Below are 25,147 nucleotides of genomic sequence, written 5' to 3' on the forward strand. Positions count from 1 at the left end.
GCTTCTCCTGGGCCACAACGTGAAGCCCTTCTCCAGCCTTCAGCACTGTCCTTGCTCCATGATGTGCTTTGTCAGCCAGTCCATTTGAAGCAAATAGCTGGGATATAAAAAAAACAACTATAAAACATGAACAAACAGTACCAGAAGTGAGGAAATCTTTCTTTTATCTGTCTTTGATTCAGCACAACTTTGTTTTAATCCGTGCTTGTGTGCAGTGGGAAAGAGATGGTGAGTGAAAGCCTGCTGGGTACAAGCAACAAGGCACTTACCTTGAATTGGAGCATTTCTGTTAGAGAGAACTGTTGTTTTCTACCTGGAAATGTTTCAGGGTGTCAGATCTGTTTTCTGGAGGTGTCCATTGTAAACTCAATATGTGGTAAAGGAGGAACTGGGACCCACCAGCTTCTGTGGCTGCAGGACTGGGCCCTGCACTGTGTTTGCTCCCTGCTCCACACCAGGGGGCCTGTTCCCATGGACCTGCTGAAGAAACCAATTGCTCAAAGTACACCAGGTCTATAATTCACCACAAGAGTTTTTCCTGGTTGCATGTGAATACTCAGCCAAACTACTCTGCTTCTGGAAGGTCCCCTGGCATGGGGCACGGGGCACATGTCCCTGGGCTGGAGGGTGCACTGCTGTTAGTTCCTTATTCCTAGCACTTCTGGAAACGCTGACTATGGATACTCCTTTTGCAAAAAGCTACATCAGAGGTCTTGAAATCTGTATTTGCTAGCACTGTGATTTTCTGCTTGGGGAATTAAATCCATAACAAGAGTCCCATGGCATTTGCAGAGGACCTGAAGGCAGACACAAGTAGCAAGATGCCCTTTGAGTTCACCTCTGAGTGTCCGTGTTGCTGTGATGTGCAAGAGTACAGCTCCCTGGAGAGGCATTATTGAAAAGGCACTCTTTTTTCAACAGCAAAGAGATCTAACAAGCAGCTTCCCTTCCCTTAAGGTCTGGACTTTCCATCTCTGCTATCAGCTGCAGCCCATCCTCTGCAGCCTGAGTGAAAGTTCAGTCCTGAGGATTGCAGCCATGCTGCAACCTAAACAGCACTTGCAGTAATGAGGTTGGAAAAAGAGGAGTAATGAAAGAAGGAATGGGTGGGAGGAGTGAGACTACAATAAACCAACATGTTTACAACTCCACTTTGCTGACATTTTTTTAACATGAAATATTCCATAAAAAAATATCTCAAAGTAACTGGATCACCGTAAAGCATTTGAAGTCAGTGTAACCTTTGGCTTTTTGTTTTTTGGCTATTTTCATCTGCTGGGTGAGATGTAGAAATCCAACTGATCTAGAAGGTAAACTTTCAGTTGCCATGGCAACGTGTCTTGTTCCTGTTCTCAGTTTGGAAGGGAGATTGTTCCACACTGCTATTTCATGTCTAGGACAATATTCTTTGGTGGCAGAATTTCTTTGTTTCAGTACATTAGTGCTACAACTTTGTTCTTCCTTTCCCAGCTTATGAGAAAGTGGCTCAGCCTGGACATTCCCCTGTGAAAACACAGTTATTTGCATTCTTTTGTTGTAAGAACATTCCTTAAGTCTGGAGGTAAACGTTGATCCATTTTGATAGTGTGGGTGCAGCAACACACTGATGCCATGAAGTTTCACTGTCAAGTGGAAACAAACTGGAATCACTCCACCTTTGCTTCCATGTGGTTTGAACAAACTAAAGTATATGCTGAACTAGCAAGTCTTATAAAAGATGTGTAATTTAAAAATACATCCTACCTATAGTGTATACCTTTACATATCAGATTTTTACAGATCTCCACGTGCTTTCAGTCAGTTCAGATTCAATTCCTAAGTATGGCAAATTCCTAATTTTGAGCGATTCTTGCTTAAGGCCACAAATGGAGTTTCTCTTGTTTCTTTTACCGCCTTTAGTTCTAGTTCTTTGTTTTTCCACATATCACCTTCACCTAATTCCTAAGGTGAGGAGTCAAGCAGGAGCAGGCAGCATGGTTTCTGTTGGCTCAGCAGTGGGAGCAGCCTGCATCCAGCTCTGGAGGGTTAGGAAAGCACAGAGACATGAGTCAGCCTGGTGTGATACAGCTGGGAGGTTTCACAGAATGGAGGGCTCCTATATTTGGGTGAAAATGACCTCTTTCTGGTCACGTTCCCCATTTCAGTTGCATGTGATCTTCATTGCCTTTCTAACCTTGCTTGGTTTCATGGAACTCATCTTGCTTTTCTCTCCAGGTGGCTTCACACGAGGGTGCAGCAGCTGTGGCACTTTGCACAGCGCTTCTTCTTCTTCTTGGGATGGAAGATGGTCAGGATTGCTTCATCAAAGACTGTCTTGAGGCCTTTCTGTGTGAGGGCTGAGCACTCCAGATAGCACTGTGCTCCTATCTGATAAAGAGAGATAAACATGAGTACCCACCATTGGGAGAGAGACACAGAGCAATCCTGTTCCAGCATCCTTCCATGTACACACATACCCTGATGCTGAGAGGAGCCCAGAACTTTAGAAAGGGGGTCAGGTCTTTGCTCTGGTTTGCATCTGGCTACCTGTCTACCTATGGGATTAAGGGACAAGCTCAGTTGGTCATCCTGAGAGAGGGATCAGAGATGAGCATCAACACCTCTATCTCACCTCAGGGGTTAGTGGGGAGCAGTAATCCCACCAGAGAGACAGGGAAACTGCATCCCTGTGCTGGACTGGGAGCTTGGCCTCCTGTCTGTGCAGCTAGGAGGTTTCCAGGAGATGCTGGCTTGTTAGCTGAACCCCTTTGTATACTTGGCTCTTCTCCCCTGACTTCTCACCCCTGTATCCTGCCTCCTGCAACTCCAGGGAGCAGCTACCTGAGGGAGGGCTTCCAGCTGGCTTCTGGGAAGCATCATCTCGAGATGGGAGTCCCCTGGGGGTGCTGGTATGACACAAACACATGCAGTGGCCTGGAAAAGTAGCTTCAGCTTCTTCAGCAATCTTGTTGCTTATTCAGGTTTTTTTCTGCTGATGGGTGAACGAGAAACACCTGTCTTAAGAGGTCAGTAAAATGTGTTTTGGGCCCTATTTGCCACCTCCTGTCCTGCCTGTGCACCTCTCTGCTTTGCTTAGAGCTCAATTGGGTGTCTCAGCAGAGCAGCAGACTTGAAAGTTGCAACTGGTGTCTGGGTCCAGCCTGTTTGAACACAAGCTTTTATCTCTGTCTAGGATCAACCAACATGCCCTGGAGGAGTTCATCTTGAACAAAACAAACCCAAGGGAAAGCTGTGATCAATCGATTTCATGGGACCTCAGAAAAAGCAATTACCTCCTTGGCTAGCTTCACTCCATGCTCATAGGTGAGTGGTTTCTCCTTCATGTAAAGCAGCCGAGCCAAAGTTTTGGGATCATCCCGGAGATCAATCTAACAGAAAATACACAAGCCTTATGTTCAGTATCACCTTTCTGTAATTCATGAGACAGGTTTTTCATTGCTTTACAAACCCACAGTCCTGTCCTCACATAAGAGCATCTCTTCTCTCAGACTCACATGATACTTTAGAAATTGCATAAGACTTTCTCTTCTTCTTTTATTTTTTCTTTTTTAATTTTTAAAATTTTCTTTGTGTTTAACATGAATTAGTTCCCACCTGTGGGTTACTGGGGCTACTCAGATAGCTATGGTACAGTAGAGATGTGGTTCTCAGTGGCTTTCACAAGGAAATATGAATCTTGGAAAGCATTATTGGAAAACTGAGACCCACTGGAAGGGGAAGCTGCTGTGACCCTGCACTGCATCACCCAAAACCATCTTGACAGGCCAGACAGATGCAGCTCAGTCTGACTGACTTGAAACACAATATTTTATTTCTATGGAAAACATCGAGGTGAAGCATTCTGGCATTTCAAACCCATCCATTTTCAGAGTGGGTGATCCAAAGTTAATAATACTGTTTTAAAATGGGTGTTTTAGATTATTCCAGTGTGGAAAACAAAAACAGTGTTTGAATGATTTGACTTACCAACGGCATGAAGAATTTGGTTGTGACCAAAATTCAATGTTTCTCTAACTTGGCTTAGGTTACCATCCAGAGTTTGAACATTTGCCAGATGGTTGTATCCCTACTCCTCAGTCTCCAGCGACTCTGGGAAGTGAACCCATATTTAAGGTACTTTTTTATTTGATCGCTAGATTCATAGGTTTTAAGGCCAAAACAAAGTGTTTTGTTCATCTAGTCTAACAGCCACTACAACATAAGCAGGATGGTGATGATGATTACAATGTTGATGTAAAATCAAGAAGGGAAGCTATTTTCTTCCCAGGTCTCTCAGTAAGACATTGGTTAGTTATTCCCATTTTAAAATTTTTAGACTGAAATTTAGCTTCTGTTTCAAACCACAGACTTTGGTCAGGTTTTTTTCCCTTCATTAAAGCCTGTTAGAAATCTTTTCTCCACATAGGTATATATGTCTTGACCAAAATTATGTACATTTGAATAAAAAGATGGGAGGAGTTTTGCCATGAGTTTTGAGTGATTAGCATAATGGGACAGATGCATATTGATTTCTGTTCCCAGACCCTGAGTTTTCCTCTAATCTGAAACTCCAGCTGCATTTCACATAAGAACTTAAATTGGAAACATTTCCACAGAGCTCAAGCTCCAGCCCCAGTGGGGGGGACCAGGAGCTCCCTCATTCTCTATACCTTTGTGGTGGCCAGTGGTGCCCCAGAGGAGCATTACCTGTGTTCCTATGAGGACATAAGGCACATTGGGCATGCAGACTTTCAGTTCAGGCACCCACTCCTCCTGGACGTTGTGGTAGGAGGCAGGGTTCACCACTGAGAAGCAGATCAAGAACACGTCTGTGTTGGGGTAGGACAGAGGTCTCAGCTGGTTGTAGTCCTCCTGGCAGGGGGAAAATGGCAAACACATGGGGTGGTGGACAATCACAGATAGGGGCATCATGTTGGCTCTCAGTCATCTGCTCCACGCTGTCCCTCCATGCTCACACACATCCATAACCTCTGGGGAGCTGCTGTGGGGGAAATCACACCCTATGGGGCAGGAGTGCTGTCTTGTTAGTATCTTTCCTCAAAAGAGTGAAACATGTTTTTTTATGTGTGCACATGCTATCTGTGGGGATGCTGGTGCAGATGCCAATGCTACAGAGTGTCCATCATGGGCCATAAAATAAAAATTGATCTTGAGACTGTGTGTACCAGCCTCAACCCTCCAGCAATGTGATGCCAGCCTGGGAAATTTTATGTAACTGCCACCTCTAGCTAATATTTACTGATGACACACATCTTTTAGGGCTTTTCTGTTACTATTATGGGCTTTCTGTTCCCCATAGGCATTCTAGACATGCCCACATACAAAAACTACAGGTCTTAGGTCAATTTGGTGCCATCCTAGTAGCATGTGGTACTCGGCAATGTGTCAGTCAGAAGAAGGCACTCATCTTGAAAGCACAGAACAGATGAGATCCAGCCTTCAGGGGCTGGGTAAATCACTGGGGATGATTTCATGTTTCCTCAGGCCTAGGGCTGGAGAAGGAAAGTTGTCTTTGTGCTCCTTGTGAAGAAGGTGAATTTTCAAACAGCTTGAAGTGCAGCTATGTTGTGTCATGATCTGTCTTTCATAGCTGGGTTTCAAGGAAGTATTTGGGTCTGTTTTCAGGCTTGAGATGCTGAGAGTGAGCAGAGGTTTTGCAAGCCATGTGGAAGACAGGCTCTTTCTGTTGGTGAGAGCATATGTAGCTGTGTCTAGTGGGTACTTTCTATGAAACCTGTTTTCCTCAAAAAAATCAATGAAGCAGCTTTTAGAGAGGGTACACATGTTCTGAAGACTTAATTTTAGGGGTCCAAAATTAAAAAGGGGAAAGGACCAGAAAATTGGAGTGGGGGAAAAAATAATACATTTGCTGAGAAGCCTGAGTGAGATCTAGATCTTCACTTTATAGTTTCTACATTCTAAGCAAGTCTTAAATCACTGCAGTACAGTCACTTTTGGTTATAATTGTCTGAAACTTCCACTGGTGCAGTTCTGCTTTGCAGATACTGAAATAATTAATAACTAAAAAAAAAAAACAAACAACAACAAAAAAAGATGAAAAGGTGCTAATGCTCAGACTTGAGAACACTTATTTGAGAGAGGGAAAACCACTCAGCTGCTTTCTGTCCTGCAGGAGAAAATGATGCAGGACTGTATGACTGTGTCTCCAGATTAGATGGAGTTTCAGTCAGCCTTGCTTCTCTCTTGCTTTGGTTGGGTCAACAAATGAGAGGATTTAATTATGAGTTGAGTGCTTTTTCTGAAGTTTTCTGTTCATGGACCATGCAGTGATAAGATGATCCAGACTACTTCTGCATTCACACTGGTTTCTGAAAAGTGCTAATTGTTTGTGTAAAAAGTCTGCTACAGTTTTTTCTGAACAAAAACCTTAATTATTTATTCTGAAAGGAAGTATGTGGCCAAATTTACCTCCGTCTCATTAAAAAGACTTTCAAAGAAAATCCTAAACAAGAAACAAAATGTTTTGTTTGGTCCAGCTGAATGTTCCTTATCCTAAATTCAATTCAACTGAAGAGTAAATTCCCTGCTACCACCTCAGGCTCTACTGCCACAGTATTTGGTGTAAACCAGAGTATTTGTCAACTGACCTCTATCTTTCCACTGTCATAGAAAGTAAAGATCTGAATATCCATGACAAGAGGAGGTGTTTGGATGTACCAACCCAAGAAAGGATGAATTCTCCACTTTCAGGGAATGGCAGGAAAAAGCCCTCAGAGATGTTTGTGGGAACATAAGTGACACACCCCATGAAGAAGCAAAGTTGGTGAGATGAGATTTATATCATGCTCTGGAGATGGCACCCAGCTCCCAGCAGGTGAGTTACTGGAACCTGGATGCCAACATGGTGGAAGCCAAGAAACAACTGAATGATAGCACAGACAAATTGTATGTGGGTGCTGTCCTGATGCCTGACTGATGATGGGACATTATCTTAACCCAAAACATCAAACCTGATGACTTGTCACAGATTATACTATAGTTATATACGGGATGAATCTTGGTGCTTGGCAAAGGCATTTTCTGCATTTTCGGTTCCATTGCTGTAAATCTGCCTCCTAAAATAGCCACACGGTGGCAGCAAGCCCTTGAGGAATTCTGATTCGGGGTTTTTGGAAAGAAATTGGCTAAATACAACCAGTTTCAATATACCAGATGTGCCTATTTAAAGGGGCTGGAACTGTACCATTAAAATTACAAACTAAAAGCCACAATCCCTCTGCCTGAAAGTGGCAGCTACACGAGTGTGCATTTAATTTTATTTTGCTTGTTCCTTTGGAGTCCCTAGAAAATATTTTTTTCAGGAGGGGAGTTCCTGATTTCTGTTAGCAACAAAGAGCATTATATAGGACACAAGGAGGGACAACCATGCATCACACAGAAGAGGTTATGTGTCCCATCTGGGCAACCAGGAGTATCCACAGAGTTTAAAGCAGAACAACATATGTTGTGGATAAGGGTTGTTCTGGGCTCTTGTACAAGCCTGTGTCTACGGGCTGGCAGAAGGCATCAAACTGCATCAGGCAAAAACCCTCTTTCTCCAGGAGAAGGCTACAAAGCCCTGCAATGCTCAGTTTTGAGGTGCATCAGGATAACTTCTCATTCAGAGATACTTGATGTCCAGCAAATAAATAGTGTAAAAAGGGGACTGGACATTTGCAAGGGTAGGGGGCATATAGGTTTAAATGTTAGGAAAAATTGGTTCATTTTAAAAATTGTCAGGACCTGGAACAGGCTGCCCAGGGCAGTGGTGGAGTCACGGTCCCTGGAGGTATTTAAAAGATGCGTAGATCTGGTGCTTGGGGACAAGGTTTAGTGGTGGGCTTGGACTGAATGATATTAAAGGTCTTTTCTAATCAAAATGATTGTATGATTCTGTAATTCTGTGATTTTATAACCAGTGGTTCTGCATCTAGTGACAGTGCAATTTGGGAAGGGATGTGACTCCTCATGGGATTGGGCTGTAGCTGATCCTTAGTTTCCCAGAGTGGTGTTTGCATTTTGCTGCCTGATATTTAACAATTGCAAGGCTTCCCTGTTTCACTGCCTGGCCACTGGTTTGGCCAGGAAATGCCAACAACACCAGACCTGTCCTTGCTGAGCTACAAACCTGTGACTTGCTGGGGCCAAGATACATTGACTGCTGTTGCTTCCCCACAGCTCTAACAGCCTAGTGGGGTTCAGCCCCAGAAAGTCCAGCAAAACTTGCTTTTTTTTTTTTTCCTTGCTGCTGTGCTGATCTCACATCCAGCCTGAACTAATGTCAGCCTCTTCAAGCACTCCTCACCAGAGCCCAGCCTGGGGAAAATAGAACACTGTTTTTTCCCTCCTAGGACTGTTTGTGCCAGGGATGGAGAAAACCAGATACCCCAGCTCTGGGGCCTCTGCCAGCTCTCCCTTCAGGCTGACGGAGGGTCCTGCTGCAGGAGTAAGTACATTTTCCATTTGTTATTTCATTAGCATATGTTTTCTAGCACCGTAATGTCAAGTGCTATTTTTGGCTATGACTTCACAGCGATGCCTTTGGAAAGCCACACAACACAAGGAGAAGGAGGGAGGAAACAGCCCAGATGATCTGTTGTTGTAGCATGAGCATGTGGGAAGCATCATCCTTTCAGCCTTCATGGAGATACAATCATCAAGAAGTGATTCATACTCTGAGTTTTGTCTAGATGGCCCCGTCCTCTGGACCAAAGGCTGAAAGGGAAATGAGCCTGATGAGTTAGAAATGGTGCTTGGAGGCAGGTGGTGCTCTGGCTGGTTTAAAGCATGAGCTGGCAAAATGATTGGGAAGGAGTGGACAGAGGAGTCAAGTTTGTCAGAGAGGAGGCCAAATAAGAGGATATGCTGCTGAGGAAGTGGCTGGTGGGTGGACCTCTCAGCTCCACAAAACAAGAAGAAATCTTAAGGCACTGGGTAAACTCTGACTAGGAACTGTGAACATAACTTCAGACTGGCTTCCAGTGCTTCCCAAAATGGGCAAGAATGGCACAGCCAAGAAGTGCTTCTGAAAGCAAAGCCCTGCATCCAGGGTTGCTGGGTCCCAGAGAGTGACACAGGCTTCTTGATCTGTTCTCCTGTCCTGCTGACCCCAGTGCCAGCTCTGACTAGAGGAGCTGGTGGATTACAGAATCACAGAATTGTCACAGCTGGAGAAGACCTCTGAGATCACTGCTTCCAACCATCAACCCAGAAAAAGGAACAGAATGAAACAAAACAAAATAAAAATCACCATGCCACTGGAGCATGTGCTGAAGTGCCTCATCTGCATGGCTCTTGAATACTTCCCAGGCTGGGAGAGAACTGGGATCTGCTCCCTTCCCTCTCAGCAGATGATTTTATGCAAAGTTTCTGTGAGGATTGTGATCCTCTACTCTGCCAGTCATTGGCAGTGGGAAATTTCACCCTAAAGACACTTTCCTCCTGATACTTTCTTCTGCCCTTCAACTGATAGAGCAATGAGAAATACACTCCTTTCCTCTCTTGAGGGTGAGATAATGTCACAGACCAGAATTCTGCACACTTTTAGTGCAAGCACACTGTGTCCAACTGTGGACAGCTGAAACAGTAAAAGCATTATATATCTAAATAAGCATGGGGCACAGGCTCTCCTGTAATGGACACCATTGTCCTGGGAGAAGGATGTTGAGATGGATCCCAATCTGGCTGGGATTTACCAGTTAGAAAGTCAATAGTTTGTGATCAATAAAGCAATGCTGTATTATACTAGTTTTCTGATCTCAGAAATGGGAATTCTTCCCTGTATCTTCAATGCCACCATGTGGTAAATGAAAGAAAACAATTGGCTTTATATGAAACGTATTTGCAGTAAGAGGTGGGTATATGGATGTCTGAACAGACTCATCAGGCTCTAGTTTTTTGCTTAGACAAAATTAATTCTTAAGGATGAATGTATTTGTTTGTGTTTTATTGATGAACCAGAGTGAAAACTTTACGTAGAAAAAAAAAGGTCAGCAATACAGCCATTACAGCTCACAACTGATTGTTAATACTTGTGAAGAGAGACATCCCACAAACAGTATGAACAACAAGCCCTAAAATATGACAGTAACAAAGCATGGGAAAGGAAAATGATAAATGATTTGAAGTACTTTACCTGCCCTGCAGTGTCATAAAGTCCCAGCAAGTGTTGTTGTCCTCCCACAGTCACAGTTACTGGAAGAGAGAAACAGGAGATGTTGTTTATGCTCAAGCCACTGACTTCATTTTTATGTGTTTTAGTCCTAAAATGCCAGCAGACCCTCGTGCTAGGCACGTTAGCACATGTCTTAAAATGTGCATGCAAAACCAAGTGCATCTATTCAACCCAAGTTAAAGGCAACCTAAAGCCACAACCAAAGGAAATCCTTCATGCCAAGCTACAGCCAAGAGCAATGAGCTGCACACCCCACTTCTTCCAGGGACTCAGAGACCTGGGGATATTTTCTTCTGTCTCTGCAGCCACCAGCTGACCCCATGAGGTGCTAGGATGTGAAAGCACAGATCTCCTGCCTCACCACCATGAACACTGGGATAGGTTTGCCATGGAGCATTGATAGGTTATTATTATTATTGTTATTGTTATTATTATTATTATCATCATCATTATTATAATTATAATTATTATCATTATTATTTTATTTCTTCCAGGCTGTGAAATGATGAAGCATTCCATTGTGGCTGATATCTGATGGATCTCAGTGGAGTTGTGCTGCCTCTTGGACAACGTGTCCTGTCCTGTGCGATGCAATCACAAGTCAGGTGGAAAGTGCTTAATGTGTGGGGCTTTGTGGTGGGTGCTTCAAAGGACAGGGAGGAAGGATGACCTGTGTGTATGACATTTACTTAAGCAGTTAATCTGCTTAAACCATTACTACTCAACTGGAAAGAAAGGGGGAATCCAATTCTACCAATTAGTCAACAGGAAGACTGCAGACATTCATCAGGAAGGTTGCTGCACAAAATGCTGTTCTCACAGTCCAATTTTGTTTTTTTTTCCTCAGCACCAGAGTAAACAGCTGGAATGTACACAAAGATGTGGTTGGGGTACAGGGAGGCTACCACTGGTGCCAATCAGCCAATGACAACTTGGAATTAGTGAGAGCTTGGAAAGACTAACAGGTACTTTTGTCAAAGAGGAGGCTTGAAAACATCACACAAGGTCTTGCTGACTTTTTTTTTAAGTGATAAGACTTTTTTCAGGAGAAAGGCAGTTAATACTAGCAGTTTATAGAAATGAATAGCTCCTGCACTGGGGAGCAATGTCCCATTTGGATTCTCTTCAGCCTGAAATCTCTGTCAGTGTGACTGGACAGAGTGATTATTCAGCAGCTTTACTTGCTTGCAAAGCGACACAGTAATTTTGCTAGAATATAAACAGAGCAAAACTGACATCCTGAAAGTCCAAAGGCTCAGTGTGGGCCAGACTTGCTGAGGAGAGCAGGATGGGCTGCAGTTACCCACTGTTGGGGATGCCTCATGGTATGAGTATGTAGGGGAAAAGAGAAGATGGGACAGGGATTGAGAGTCCTCCTCCAGCTCCTCACTTCAGGAGGCAGCTTGTACACAGTGCAGTTCCCAGGGGAACTCAAAATGCTGCTGGCTGTTGAGCATGGATGTCCATGGGTGTTAGAGCCCAGGGAACCAGGCATCAGGGTGTGAAGATGGGTACCAATGCAGAGAGAAGGCAGCCCTGATTCCCCATCCCCTTCTTGCAATATGACTTGAATAAAAATAAGTTGAACTAAAACTCCCCAGACCCCTGGTTTTCAACATTTTGGGGTGTAGGAATTCTCAAAATATCCCAGTATAGGCATGAACTGTGCATAAGACTACTGACAGTTCTCTTGCTTTTTTAAGTTCCCTTCTCAGAAGTTATGGGGGACACTAGTGGTCCTGCACTTGTTTTTTTTTTCTAGTCACAGCCTTGGTCAGCCTTCAAGGGGCAGCTGTGAAGCCAGGGCATACAGATGTATCTCAGTACTGACACAGTTATCCAGCCCTACTCCTCATGCTGAGCAAGGAAACTGAGCTGAGTCCTTCTTCCAAAGATGAGCTCAGGTCTTCAGTGTTCATAAACAGAAGTTGCATTGACATTTACTCTGTCCAGGTTTAGGCTGCTGTGAAGCTTTGCTGACCCATCTCTTGGTGGCATCTGATTGACAGAATGATGTTGGCAAAAAGCCCTATTGCAGATAGAAATTGTTGCCTGGTTCCAGCAGTTAATATGGGTTGGAAACAAGCTTTGGGTAGAGCTCCAGCCTGTCTCTGGTGCACTATGCTTCTCTAGAAGGCTATACTGCAACAGATCCTAAGATGTTACCTGTGCTCTGTGGAGTCATGGTGGGTATTTTGCAACAAGGCTCTTTCTTTTTGTCTCTTTCTTCTTAGAGGATTTCTTCTTTTTTTCTATTTTCTTTAACTTTCTCTTTTTGTTTTTCCCATCAAAATTTATATTTTCTTTCTTCTTGTAGATTGTTCTAATCTGTTACATCATCATCAGATGTCCTCCCTGTCCACATCACCTCTCTAAGTTTACAGCTATGACCTCAGAGAAACTGTCCTCTTGGTTAAACTTCAGCCACAGGCAAACTGCTGCCTCTGGATTCCTGGCTGGGGATGCAGTGGGAACCAAGTGGCTCACACTGACAATTTAAATAATCTCTGGCTCCTGAAACAGCAATGCCTAGATTAATGGATCGGTGCTGAAATTTCCACCACACTTTCATGCAGGCAAAACCAGATGTCAAAATAAATGGCTTTTGCCTGTGAAAACATTATGGTATTTTTATACTAAGAGTTTATCAGTCATCCTCTGTCAGGCAAAAGGCTGTTCAGTGTGTCCACTTGGTAGGTCGAATTTATGAGCTGAGATTGCTCTGCTAAATTTGTAAGCCTTGCTTTTGGCTTTATCTCAGTTTACTTTTACTTACCCTGTTACTATCTTTTCCTGTTCTCTCAGTAGCCAAGCCTCTGGGAAGCCAAGGCCAAGTTCCTTCCCAGCCACTGGGGTTATGCAGGCTTCTTTATGAGTTTGTGAAGTCAGCTTTATGAGCAGTCATGGAGTAACAAGATAAATACAAGCTCTCCTTGCCCTTTACTGGCTACATAGGTACAGTGATTAAGCACTGAAACGTCATGGCCTTTAACATCAAGTGAAGTGGGGACCGCAATAAAATGTAGCTGAATGCTTGCACAGTCCTGGTTCTCTCTTGATTCCATCCTGGGTTGCATCAGCTGATGCGAGAAGGCTGACGTTTTCCTCCTTTCACTGGGGGGTTTTTATTGAGTGTGGGATGTGCAAACCACTGCTTTAGAAATGTTGGTTAGATCCTAAATTAGCTGAGTATTGCTTGCTAGAGTTTCAGTAATTTTTTTGGGTCACCTCCAGGGCTTTGTTGCAGCCCTTTGTGTGCCTGGGGGCTTTGCTGATGGGCTTCAACACAGCTCTGAAATGTGCTGTCCCAATTGAAGGCCACAGCAGAGAAGCAAAGTGCTAGATGAGTTATTGTGTGGGCTGGATCTTCCCTTCACTGCCCAGGGAAGTGATGGAGTCACTGTCCCTTGAGGTGTTTAAGGAAACGTTGGATGTGGCACTTAGTGCCCTTGTCTTACCAGTGTGGTTGTGTTAGGTCACGGGCTGGACTGGTTGATTTATTTTCTAGCCTCAATAATTCTGTTATTCTGGTATATAGACCATGAACTGTTCTGAGTGGGGAGCTTTGTTTTTAAATAAGTGGTTAGTTTGTTTTCCTGGGGACAGTTAGACAATTTGTGTTGATATTCTTGATGCCCAGGTTGTCCCAGATCCACCTGTCAAGGATCAGCCTTGGCCAAACTCTTGCCCCATTTTGTTTCATTTGTTCACAGGAATGTTTTGGTGACTTTGTGGGACTGTATGCATTGAAGGGCCCTTCAGCCACACAACAGCAATCTTCAGGGTTTGAAATGACAGAAAAGGGACATAAATTGCCTTCTGCCTTTCCTGAATCTCTTATATTTGATTAACAGCACAAAGCAACACCTAAGTCTTTGGTATGACATCAAAAGTCAGGCGCATTTAGCTGCGGTATGGGAGAGGGGGTGTACTCATCATGGGGGTTTTTCCATGCCTGTGAAGAAATGCTTGTAGACGCAAATGACTGGGAAACCACTATCCAGAATATATGCAATAGCTTAGGCAATGTCTAACGTGATAGCACATGGGAGAAGTCATCTGTTTATGCTAGTGCCTTCCTGCCAACAAATAAAGGTCCAGCTGCTTTGTAGAAAGAACACAAGAGTCTGACAGCAAAGAGAGATGGTAGCACCTGCCTGGGTGGGAAGGTTTCTCATCTTTTTTTTTGACAATTAGTCTGCATCAAGCCTCAAACTTTTGCAAGGACCATCTTCTGCCCTTGTCAGCAAGTTCTGACCATCAAGTTTGTCTCTTCACTATATATACCAGATGCACGCTACTTAACACAGATTAATAGTGACTATGATAAGAACAATTGCAATTCTTGTTGACCTGCTGGAAGTATAAATGCCCAAACCTGCTTCTTTTCCATCTGGTAAAGAAGGTAAAATCAGAAGATGGGCAGAAGAATAATTTTTGGCCAGCTGTCATATAGTTTAAATGAAAAATTTAGGTTCTTACTGGTTTAAGTGATAGTTAGATGAAAAAATTTTTCATTTCTAGATAGAAAATATGTGCCCTAAAGATTTCCTTCCACTTCCAAAGGTTCACACAGACCTCATTTAAGAGGGAGGAATACTTTGCTCTAGCATGTATTTGCCTGGTGAAAAGGTACATGTAACTGGAATGGGATCTGATCAATGTGTTACATGCAGGTCAGATACAAAGAAAAGAGGAGAGCAATGAAAAATAAACAGAGCAATATTTTTGTCTTTAAAATACATATGTGCACACACAGAGACACAGGAATTCAATATAAGATACACAAATTTCTTTTTTTTCGGTTTCCAGTTGAACAACATTTTCAGTTGTAACATGAAATGTTTTGCTTTGACCCAGAGAACACGAATCATGCTCAGGACATTTAGAAAGGGGAAGGTTTCAAATTCACAAAAGAACATTGACTTTACTGGCAGAAAAATAGGAGAACTGCTCCATACTCTAGGCAGAGACTGGAACCCCAGTGTCACCTCAGAGGACTAAAGCAGCTCCTGGGGAAGTGAGAATAAAACCTCCTCCTCCTGAGTTGTTGCAATAAATGAGGAAACTGATACGCCTTCTTCCTTGTGAATATGCCCTAAATCTGCCACAACACCGACCTATAAAATCAGAATATTTTCAGCAATACCAAAACTAAAAATTATTGGTTTCCCCCATGTTCTTTACCAGAATTATTTAAAATATATTAATAGAAAGTCCACCTGCATAATGAGTTGTTTGGTTTTCGTTTTTTTTTTTCTTTTGGTGTGTGCTTTCCTCAGCAAAGATTTGAGGTTTAGGTTGAACTCTTCAGAAGACGGAACAGAACAGTCAACGATTCCCTCAGGAATCAGGTTTTACTCTGTACTGAAATGAGGCAACCAGGTGCCACTAATTACCAGGTAGTGGGCATGAGCTTGTGTTAAGCCCACCTGTGCCTGATTAGGGTGGGCCCCCACTGTGCATGAGCAGGACTGGGGGGCCAATAAAAGGTGAGCTTCCAAACACAAGCTCAGCTCACTCCTGAGCAAGCCAGCAGAGAGGTCAGTCACTTCCAGAGCAATAGCACCAAGCCAGGCTGACCAACCCTGAGGCAACAGACTCAGGGCACTTTTTGTGCACCTCTGCTGGAGCACCTGTTGGACCTTGGAGTGCCGTGCCCTAAGAGAGGTTTGTCTTGCAACATTACTCCTTCTCTGACAACCATCTTTGCAAACCATGACTCAAGTCCAGAGTTTATCTTCAGAAGCAAATGAATACCCTGTGCACTGCAGCAAGTGCCAGGGTGTCTCAGGGACCTCAAATTCCTCCCTCTGGGACCTTGCAGAGCTATTTCTGTGAAATTATTGACATGCTGAATGTGGTTCTCCAGCAGCTGATATATCTGGGGATACCAATGTCATGTTTACTCACTGCATAATATTTTCCTTCCTTCCTGAATGTAATTTTGTGAAAACTTTTGTAATGAGATGAGAATCCTAATCTCTCCCCCTTCATGAATCTATTCTGCTCACTGGGGATTACCTCAGTTAGGACAGGAATGGATTTGTAGGAGTTTGAAGAAGTGAGGTTTTAAGAATCTTGTTTGTAAATAGTTTTGTTTTTTTTTTTTTTTTTTGGTATTGCATAGTTCCAAAATAAGGCTTTGTAAAGCCAAAATTTCAGGATCTCGGTTATGGTTCTGCTAGGGACCGGGACTCAAGCATGTCTCAAAGACTCTTAGGTCTCTAATTCTCTTTAGTTCCCAGTCACCTAAGTAACTGAACTGAAACTACATATCCCAGGCTCTAAGAAACAGCAGCTTTCATTATTTAACAGGAAAACAAAGTAAATGTAGGCAGTGAATTTTAATAGCATTTTCTATCTGCTTTGGGTGCATTTATGGATCCTATTTCAGGTTCTTTTGTGTTCAGAAATATCTTTGTTGGGCTGATCCAGGTGCAGACGATACAGATAAGGCCACCAGGGATTAATATTCCACATGCTGCTTTGATATTGGTTGGGTCAGTGTCTGAAGAACTTTGTTTTAGCTGCTGTGAACCAGTTTTCAGGAGATATTACAGTGGTCCAGCTGAAGCTGGGAACACCCAGCAAACCTGCAAAGGAAAGCCCTGGGGATGCTACAGTCTGGCAGCCACCAAAGGGGACCAGTCAAAAGAGTAAGAAAGACCTTCATGACATGTCCTCATCATTCAGGCCAGGAATGATAATCAGATCAGCTGATCTCTGATGTCTGTTTGCCACTGTATCTAGCAGGCTGTCCTTGCAGTGTTCCGCCTTGGAAACATTCCCTTCCCTTCGACTGAATGAGACTTTGTGTGGTCAACACAGCCAGGGCAGATAAGAGCTGTTGTCATGGGACCCCCCACATCCTCAGTCAGGGTCTGCCAGTGCCCTGTGACTCAAACTTGGGCCATTCTTCTCTTCCACATGTGAGGGTCATCTCCAGGAAATCGAGTCACGCTTTGCTCAAGGCAAGTTTCACCACTGCCTCCTTCACGGCAAACAAGGCTTGATTACAGGCAAATAAATCTATCTCAGACTTACCCTGGAGCTTAACTATATTCTTTCTGAAATGAAAATCCAAAGGATGCTATTTTGCCCTGTAATAGGCCTAAATATCAGCCTTGAGATGTAAATTGTACTAAATGTCTTTTTTTAATTGCTCCTGTAATCATCTACCACTAGGTCATCCAGGCCTCAGAGAACCAGCATTTTTTTGAAGGGCTCTAAGTAAACACCATAATTTTCTGTCACTTCATCAATGGATAAGATCTATGTTCTGCTGTGCAAATACTTTTGCCCATCTGATATTTACAATATCTGAAAAACATTTCCAGCCTGTTCCCCACGGTGGGAGCACACAGAGGCCTCGGGGTCTGGGATTCAGCTGATTTCACTTCGTGTAGCTCTTCGTCTAATGAGGTGATGAAGAATTTGCTGCTTTGTCTTTAGGCCACAAACATTTAGTGATTTTAAACCCAGATAGGATTCATAGCATCATTTATTCTGTTCTAAATAGCTTATCTAGTGTCTTCCTCCTACAAGGCACATTTTCTCATTCTTCTATCATTCTTGTAGCTATTTTCCAAATTTTTTCAGGCAGTCACTATGGCTAGACAGTGTCTGGCGATGGTTTCATTAACCATCTAGCCCGAGGTAACATGACTTTCCTATTTCTACCTGTCACCCCTCACTGACTTATCTAAAGCTCACATTAGTTGACCAGCATCATTATTTAATGAGTACTTCATGCTTTTCTTAAGGCCAAAGTCCAGCTTTTCCTGGCTTTTGTATTTTTAAGTCTGTTTATTACATTTTTTTTAATGCTGCTATTGTACAGAAAATCTGGAGACTCTAAATGTAAGGAAGGGACCTTAAAGATCATCTGGTTCCAACCCCCCTGAATGGGCAAGGACTCCTGCAACAAGACCAGGTTGCCCCAAGTCCCATACAAGCTGGTCTTGAATGCCTCTAGGGATGGTGCAGCTACAACTTCCCTGGGCCACCTGTGCCAGGGTCTCACCACCCTCATGGCAAAGAAATTCTTCCTCATGTCTAATCTAACTGTAATCTCTTTCAGTTTGATGCCATTTCCCCTTGTCCCATCATTGCACACCCTTGTAAAAAGTCCCTCTCCAGCTTTCCTGGGACCCCTTCAGGTACTGGAATGCCTTCAGAAGGCTTCCCTGGAGCTTTCTCTTCTCCAGGCTGACCAACCCCAGCTCTCTGTCTGCCTTTGTAGGAGAGGTGCTCCAGCCCTCTGATCATCTTTGTAGCCCTCCTCTGGACTCACTCTAACAGTCCAGAGTCCAACATGTTCAAGATCTTAAAATCTGGGGTTGACAATTCAGACAAGATTTTTCTGCAGGACTTTTTGGGAAGCATCAGAGAAGTGATATCTAAACATTTTTCAGTGTTTCCTTTCCAGACATCTCTTTGCTGCCTCTAGGGATTGCTCTTCGTCTTGGACTCATTTCTCATGTGCAACAAAGGGCACCCCCCTCCCTCCTCTGTACAGGATTAAGGATTCTGGTGGGAAAATGCCCAGCCCTGACTCACTTTGCAGCCCTTCTGGGGAAGCAGCCTGACACCACATGGCAGCTCAGTTGTCCCATTCTGCAAGTGGAACAAATTCATCCAGACACTGTCACCCTATAGAAAGATTCATGATGTGCACTATGTGTTTTTTTAGCATCTTGAGAGGAAAAAAGGCTGCAGCTCTTCACATCTGGGTATTGGCTTTGCAGAGGAGGCAAACAGAAGCTATATACCAGCCCACCAATAATTTTTATACAAACACTATAAATCTTCCAAAATGAATTGAGAAGCCAGGCTTCAGTTTTGGCCAGCTTACATGACAACAAAAAAGCACTGGAGGTGGATTAGGAAGACCAAACAGAAAGAATCTGGTCCAGAAATGCATGGAAGAGAATGGAAATTCCCATAGCATTCAGAACAAGCACAACAGCAAAGCATGAGCCAGCTCCTTCCCAGTCTGGGACATTACTTATTTATAGACAGAATGAATGAGGTTGATTTATCGGAATCATCGACCTCATTGTTTGTAAAATCAGCACTGGAGGATTTCCTCTGCATCTCAGTGAGTTATTGCTCTGCTAATCAATCCTTGAGCAAATTCAGCTTGGCCAATAGCAGAAGTCAAGAAGGAACCTTGGGGTGTCTGCAAGAAAAGCTGTGCCCAGTTTCTCCAGTAATACAGTCCTGAGGGAGCTCTTGGGACCTCAGTGGTTGTGCCAAGCCATGCTAATGTGATTGTGGTGCCCAGGGAACTGAAGAACAATTGACATTGTGTCTGAGAGAGTGTTTTGTTAAATTTCATTCTATCTTAAAGAGAGGGCTCTGCACTGCAGCAGACGGGAAGGGGCTTCCTGAGTAGTTCAGGTCACTGTGCACCACCAGCTGTCCCCATGGAAGGCAGCTCTGCTCCTCAGTTAGAAATTAATCAGAACTGCCTGGCTAATTGCACTAAATTTGCAGGCAAATAGACTCTGATGTGTGCATTTCACTGATTATCCAACTGAGGGGCTTATTACTCTTTAGTAAAAGTAACGGCACTAAGTTGAACTCAATGTTAAGACACAGGAGCAAATGTAGCATTAAGTAGTATAAATACATAGAACCTGAATATGTTATTAAAAATATTAGGATTGCTCCTAAACAACAAAGAATATTAGGATTCTTCTTAGCCCTGATAGAATGAAAAGTGCCTTTCCTGAGACCATGTGACTGTCTGTGGCATGGAGATGAATGAAAGAATGAAATTTTGGTTGTGACAGTGATGTAAGCCTATCCAACAAATGAAAGGCAGAATGTAGATGATTATCTATATCTGTATTTTTAGCTCTTCTAAATATTTTTAAAGCTTCTGTTACCACGCCACAGTATCTAGGAACATCTGCTGATTTAGAACTGAGCTCAAGTCAATAGTGTAGGTGGTGTAGTTCTGAGATTGTAAACAATAAGTGATAACTGGAGTAAATTTAGTGGTATTTCAACTATCTGTGCTAACTTGACCTGCAAAAGGCCAGGTGCTATGGTATTTTCAATGTATTTTAAGATAGATAAAGCTAGTCAAGAATCTTTAAATCCAATGTTTTCTGAAATCTAATTGTAAAGGATGTATTTGAAGTATCTTAACAGTGATCTGAAGTTCATGGAAGGCAGAGCAAGGATTGTGAATCTTAGTCCAAGAAGGAAAAGTGGGAATAAAGGAAGCCTTTGACTGTTTACCTGGCTTCTGTCTCCTGTCTGTGTAAGGCAAAAGTGATTCCTCTGACTGCAACTGAGAGCTGGGGAGAAGGCTATCTCCAAAGTCATGTCAAGGCATCTGGTTATCAAGGGAATACGACTATAAATATCATCAGAATAAATGGAAGAGTAGTGGCAAAATGAGACAAATTTCACTGGAGTGTATCCAGGCAATACACAGGGTGTTACCCACAGCATGGGGGGACAAGGCTTCCTATTGCGGTTGTGGGAAATCAAGGCAGCTCTCTGCTACTTCTCTTCTTGCACTGGTTTTTTTTTTGTTTTTTGGAGGGTTTTTTGGGGGTTTTTTTGTTTGTTTTTGGTGGGTTTTTTTTTTGGCGGGGATGAATTTGTTTTTTTCTAGAAGGGAGAAGTAAAGTTTGGAGAGGCAGCACTGGCTCTTTGCTGTGCCAGTGTCTCCCTAGAAACTGTGGTGATCTGCCTGGCCTGGGTTAGATGGCACTGGGAACAGATAATACTGATGGAAGGGCATGGAATCTCTGCTCTGCAGTGGACAGATTGCTCTCACTGTGGGCTGGATCTTCAGTTAATGGAGTAGCTATTTCACAGGCACTCATTCTGGCAGGAAACCCTGTGCCCTGAACTTGATAGAGGTCCCAGAGGCTAACTGAGCAAGAGACTTCAGAAAAAGAATTCTTATCTTCAGTGGCCGTGACTTAGTGGACTGAATTCTTCAAGGATCTTGTGGCTGACAAACTGGAGAGCTTTCATTTCTTGGTTTTCTGAAGAGTTCCTGGCTAAGAGTGGCCAAGGGCCCCATTGGGCAGATGGTCTGTGCTGGGCATGCTGGTTCTCAGTATCACCACAGATTAATCAGAATTGGTAATTGCAGTAGAACAGCCACATGAAGTGAGTGGCACAAGACCTACAATGGGCCTGTCCTGGTCAGGATAGTGGAGAGATGCTACCCTGACATTGTCATTAATGCTACAGCTTGTGGCACATGGGGCACATCCTGCTGCTGTGGTTTAGGGGAAAAATGGCTTTTCTGTTTACCAGCAAGTTCAACAAAATTTACAGATGTGAAGCTAGGGAAGAATGAAAAATATCTGATGTACACAAAAGGGGGCAAAAAAGTTTTCCGTAAGAACTTTATATTGATTTAGGATATGATATGATTAATGTGCAGGAATACAAGCCAAGAAGCAGGCCCTACCCTGGCTTCCACCTGTGCAAAGGGTCTGAGCTTCCTATTCCTTACATTTAGGTGCCAGGCCAGCTGACCAGATCTGCCCTGAGCTGGCTGCTGTACCTAATGCTGGGGAGGGGATGAGGTGCTTTGAGTGCTGCATTTGGGCACAGCCCTGGTAGGAACCTGTGCCCGTGTGTGTCCCAGGCACTGCCATGGGCATTTGAGCAGGGCACCTGCAGTCAGACCTGCTCTCTGGCTCAGCTAGTGGAGCAGTGCATTGGGCATCATTCCAGTGTTGTTGTAGTGTAGCTTAAAATAGCATCTGATGCTCTGAGTCTGCATCTTGTTTAAATTTTGCCTAAATGCTGGCTTTTCCTGTGCATGTTTTTCTGTAGGCCGTTGCTTGAAAGAGCTTTAAAATAGAGTATCTATTCCTTCACCTGAGGATGGCCAGGACAGAAACTCTGCTTTGCATTTCTCAGAAACAGAATTGGGTCCATTTTACTTAGAACCAGAAGCAAACTTCAGCTTCTATTTACCCTTCAGCTTGCAGCAGTTGAACATTTGTCGAGCGGCTCAAAACCTCTACGCAAAATGTTAAACCCTCTAAACAACTATCTTGGAATTATTTAACTTTCTGATAAAAAAGAAAATCTGAAGTCTTTTTTTTTTTTTTTCCTTGGCTACCCTAAAGGCTTTAAATGCTGTTAATACTTTCTGTACATCCTGATGAGAAGCTTTCCACTTTCCTCTCCAGCATGGCAGACAATGAGGTGATTGTAAAGTTGGACAAGCAACAGATGCAGCTGGATGAAGTGCCTAGTCTTAACCCTCTGGATGTTGATGTGTGAGCAGGTGGAAGGGAGAGAAGGTGAGTGCAAACTTGAGTATAGGGTCCCCTTGTCTGCAGGATGATTTGGTGGCCTTATCAGCACAGACTGGGTGTTGCAGGAGGGCACTTGGCCTCATGTTGGCTTCAGCCCAGCCCTGGATGCACAGAGGAGATGCAGAAGAGCCCAGCTGAGATCAGGCCAAAGGCTTTTTTCCTTTGGACAGAAAACATAAATCCAAATTCCTGTATTGAGCTGCACAGGAATTTTTAGCTAGAAAAAGTGATTTCTACAGAATCAGAAGTTTCCATGGGAAGTTGTTGCTTTCAGCAGATGAGTTCAGATGTTTCCACTGGGAGAAATGAAGTGAAATGATGTGAAGTAACTGACCCTGACCTGAACTGTTTCCTTTGCTGAAAGACCTGGACCGGTTTATGTAAAGCTGTTTCCCTGCCCTAAATGCAATAGGTGCTGTGAGTGGTGACTCCCACATTGGGAGCAGTCACCTCTGAGGAGCACCCAGCCACCCAAAGGCCAGGGGGGCACCACAGGCATCCTGGCAGCCACTGGTTTGGTGGGCAATGCAGCCTGGATGGGGAACCAAAATGCAAGTACCTGGATTCAACTGCCATAGAGTGCTTTTCATGCTGGGGAAATGAATTTTAATACAGAAATAAAAAAAAATTCAGGTGGTTGCAAGCACATTAAAACTCAGGCTGGCATTGATAGGTGTGACCACTGCATTGGTTTAAAAGATTCGAAGTGAAACTGTTGTGTCTTCCTAGCAGATCCATTTATTTACCCTTTTATTTGCAGGAAGTCTGCTCCCATGAAAATTTACTAACTTTTTAAACTGTCATATTCATGTATCATGAAAATTAATTTTGAAATATGTAGCTTTTCCAAGTGATAGGAATTTGTAATGGGATTCTTCTTGGGTGAGGATTAATTAATTTAACTTTCTGTTAGCCATTCCATGCTTGAATACAAATGTTGCATCAAATAAAGCCAAATTTTATCAAATCAAATTCAACAAAATTACCAAGAATGTCTTGCACTCCCAGTTAACTGTTCCTATTTACTCTGAAAAAAGAATTACTAGGCTTCATTCAACTTTTCTTCCTCCTTCTGAACATCAGAGACAGCTCTGCTGAGCTCAGAGGAATTACTTTTGGTTGGGAGAAACAACAGTCATAATGAATTGTAGCTGGAAAAAAGTGAACTAATTTTCAAACAAGCAGGGTATTTTTTTTCTGTAAATTGCCATTAAAATGTCTTTATCTTATGAAGTGATGGTCACTAGAGGCAGAAGAGCAGAATTTTATGATTAAATGATTATTATAATAACATTTGCTTCCGTTAAGTGAGAAAGGGACATAGTAAGCAAAATACAGGATAGCAGTGTACAGCTCAAATGCAAAATCAAAATATTAGGCAACATCAAATTTGGCATCTCAGCAAATTATTCTTTCATCTGGCTTAAATCCTATTTATTTTCCATCTAGCTTTACTTTAAGGCTGAATTTGCTTAATAATTGTCTGGAATACGCAACTCTTAAAAGAGGTTCCTTAACTGTCTTAAATATTGTGCCTGGTAATGCTTTTTATTTCACACTGCTCTCCCTAGAGCCGAGCAGTTCATTCCCTTTTGTTTTCTGGAGCTTTAATCTCTATTAGAAAATGTTGACGCACTTCTTCAGCTACATGAAAGTGCCACTAATGGGGATCACATCTGACTTCAGAGGGAAGGGACTTTGAAGAAAAATCAGAGAATGTTGCAAATAAAGGAGAAATGATTCGAGGCAGAAAATCCACAGCTACTTCCCACAAATGATTAATGAGTATGAGATGAATTGGACCTTTGATTCATTATCAGTTAGCACAGGGAGCAGATTTTAAGCAGTGCATTTTACACAATCAGGTACATGTAAAGCCTTGTTTTTAAGGAAGACATTGTTCTCCAATTCTATTTTTACAATGGCAACACCTCGGATTATGACTCCATTGTATCAGGCCAGTGCAAACAGGAGGGCAGAGGCCAGCCCGGTCCTGCAGAGCAAACATGCCAACAATGAAGGTGGAGAAAGAAAATTTCCTGTTTGGTGGCAGGGGAAACAAAGTGCACAGTGGGGATGCAGCTCCCCGGGCCATGCTGGGCAGCTGGGGTACAAAACCTTGAGCCTTGGTCTGTGGCTTTGTCTCAAAACAGAGAAGTCTTTGGGTTTGGCCATTGCTGCAGGCTGCACATCCCCCTGGGTGATGGCCAGAGCCCAGAGCCTGTCCATCATCTCCTGCTCATCCCTGTGGGACAGTCCCAGGTCCTCTGCTCTTGCAGGGAACAGGGTGCATTGCTCACACACACTTTTGGAAAGCAGAATGCTCCCAATATTTTATTCAAGCTGATTTCCCTGACAAGGTTGGAGTGGCTGAACATTGCTGCCACTCGAAATTGAGTATGAACATCAGCAGGGCAAGCACTTGTTTTGGCCACAGCTGGAAGGAATTGTTTCTCTTTAGTGGCTGGTACATTGCTGAGTTTTAAGGCATGTTGTAGTTTTCCAGTTGATTTTTAAAGAAACAGTGCTGATGCTCCTGTAAAAAATGTACCTCAGTGTCTTGCACTGACTTTGTCCAGACCTAAACTTATCAGAAAATGTTCTTCCCTATTCCTGCCCTGCCAGGGTAACGTGTCTGATAAACATCCAGAAATTAATTCAG

At 43.2% G+C, this 25,147-nt stretch overlaps 1 protein-coding gene across 1 annotated transcript in view; it reads right to left on the bottom strand.

The window, feature by feature from the left end:
- Positions 1-1,917: 1,917 nt before the first annotated feature.
- Positions 1,918-25,147, bottom strand: part of RHOJ (ras homolog family member J) — a 54,732-nt gene continuing 31,502 nt past the window's right edge. Inside the window, exons 2-5 of the mRNA XM_030451975.1 lie at positions 10,136-10,194; positions 4,687-4,851; positions 3,273-3,368; positions 1,918-2,367 (exon numbers count right to left, since the gene is read on the bottom strand). Of these exons, the coding sequence (XP_030307835.1) occupies positions 2,221-2,367; positions 3,273-3,368; positions 4,687-4,851; positions 10,136-10,194 (467 nt within the window). The 3' untranslated portion in view covers positions 1,918-2,220. The remainder of the gene's footprint in view (positions 2,368-3,272; positions 3,369-4,686; positions 4,852-10,135; positions 10,195-25,147) is intronic.

This window comes from Calypte anna, chromosome 5A (genome assembly GCF_003957555.1).
Source record: "Calypte anna isolate BGI_N300 chromosome 5A, bCalAnn1_v1.p, whole genome shotgun sequence".
NCBI classification, from domain to species: Eukaryota; Metazoa; Chordata; class Aves; order Apodiformes; family Trochilidae; genus Calypte; species Calypte anna.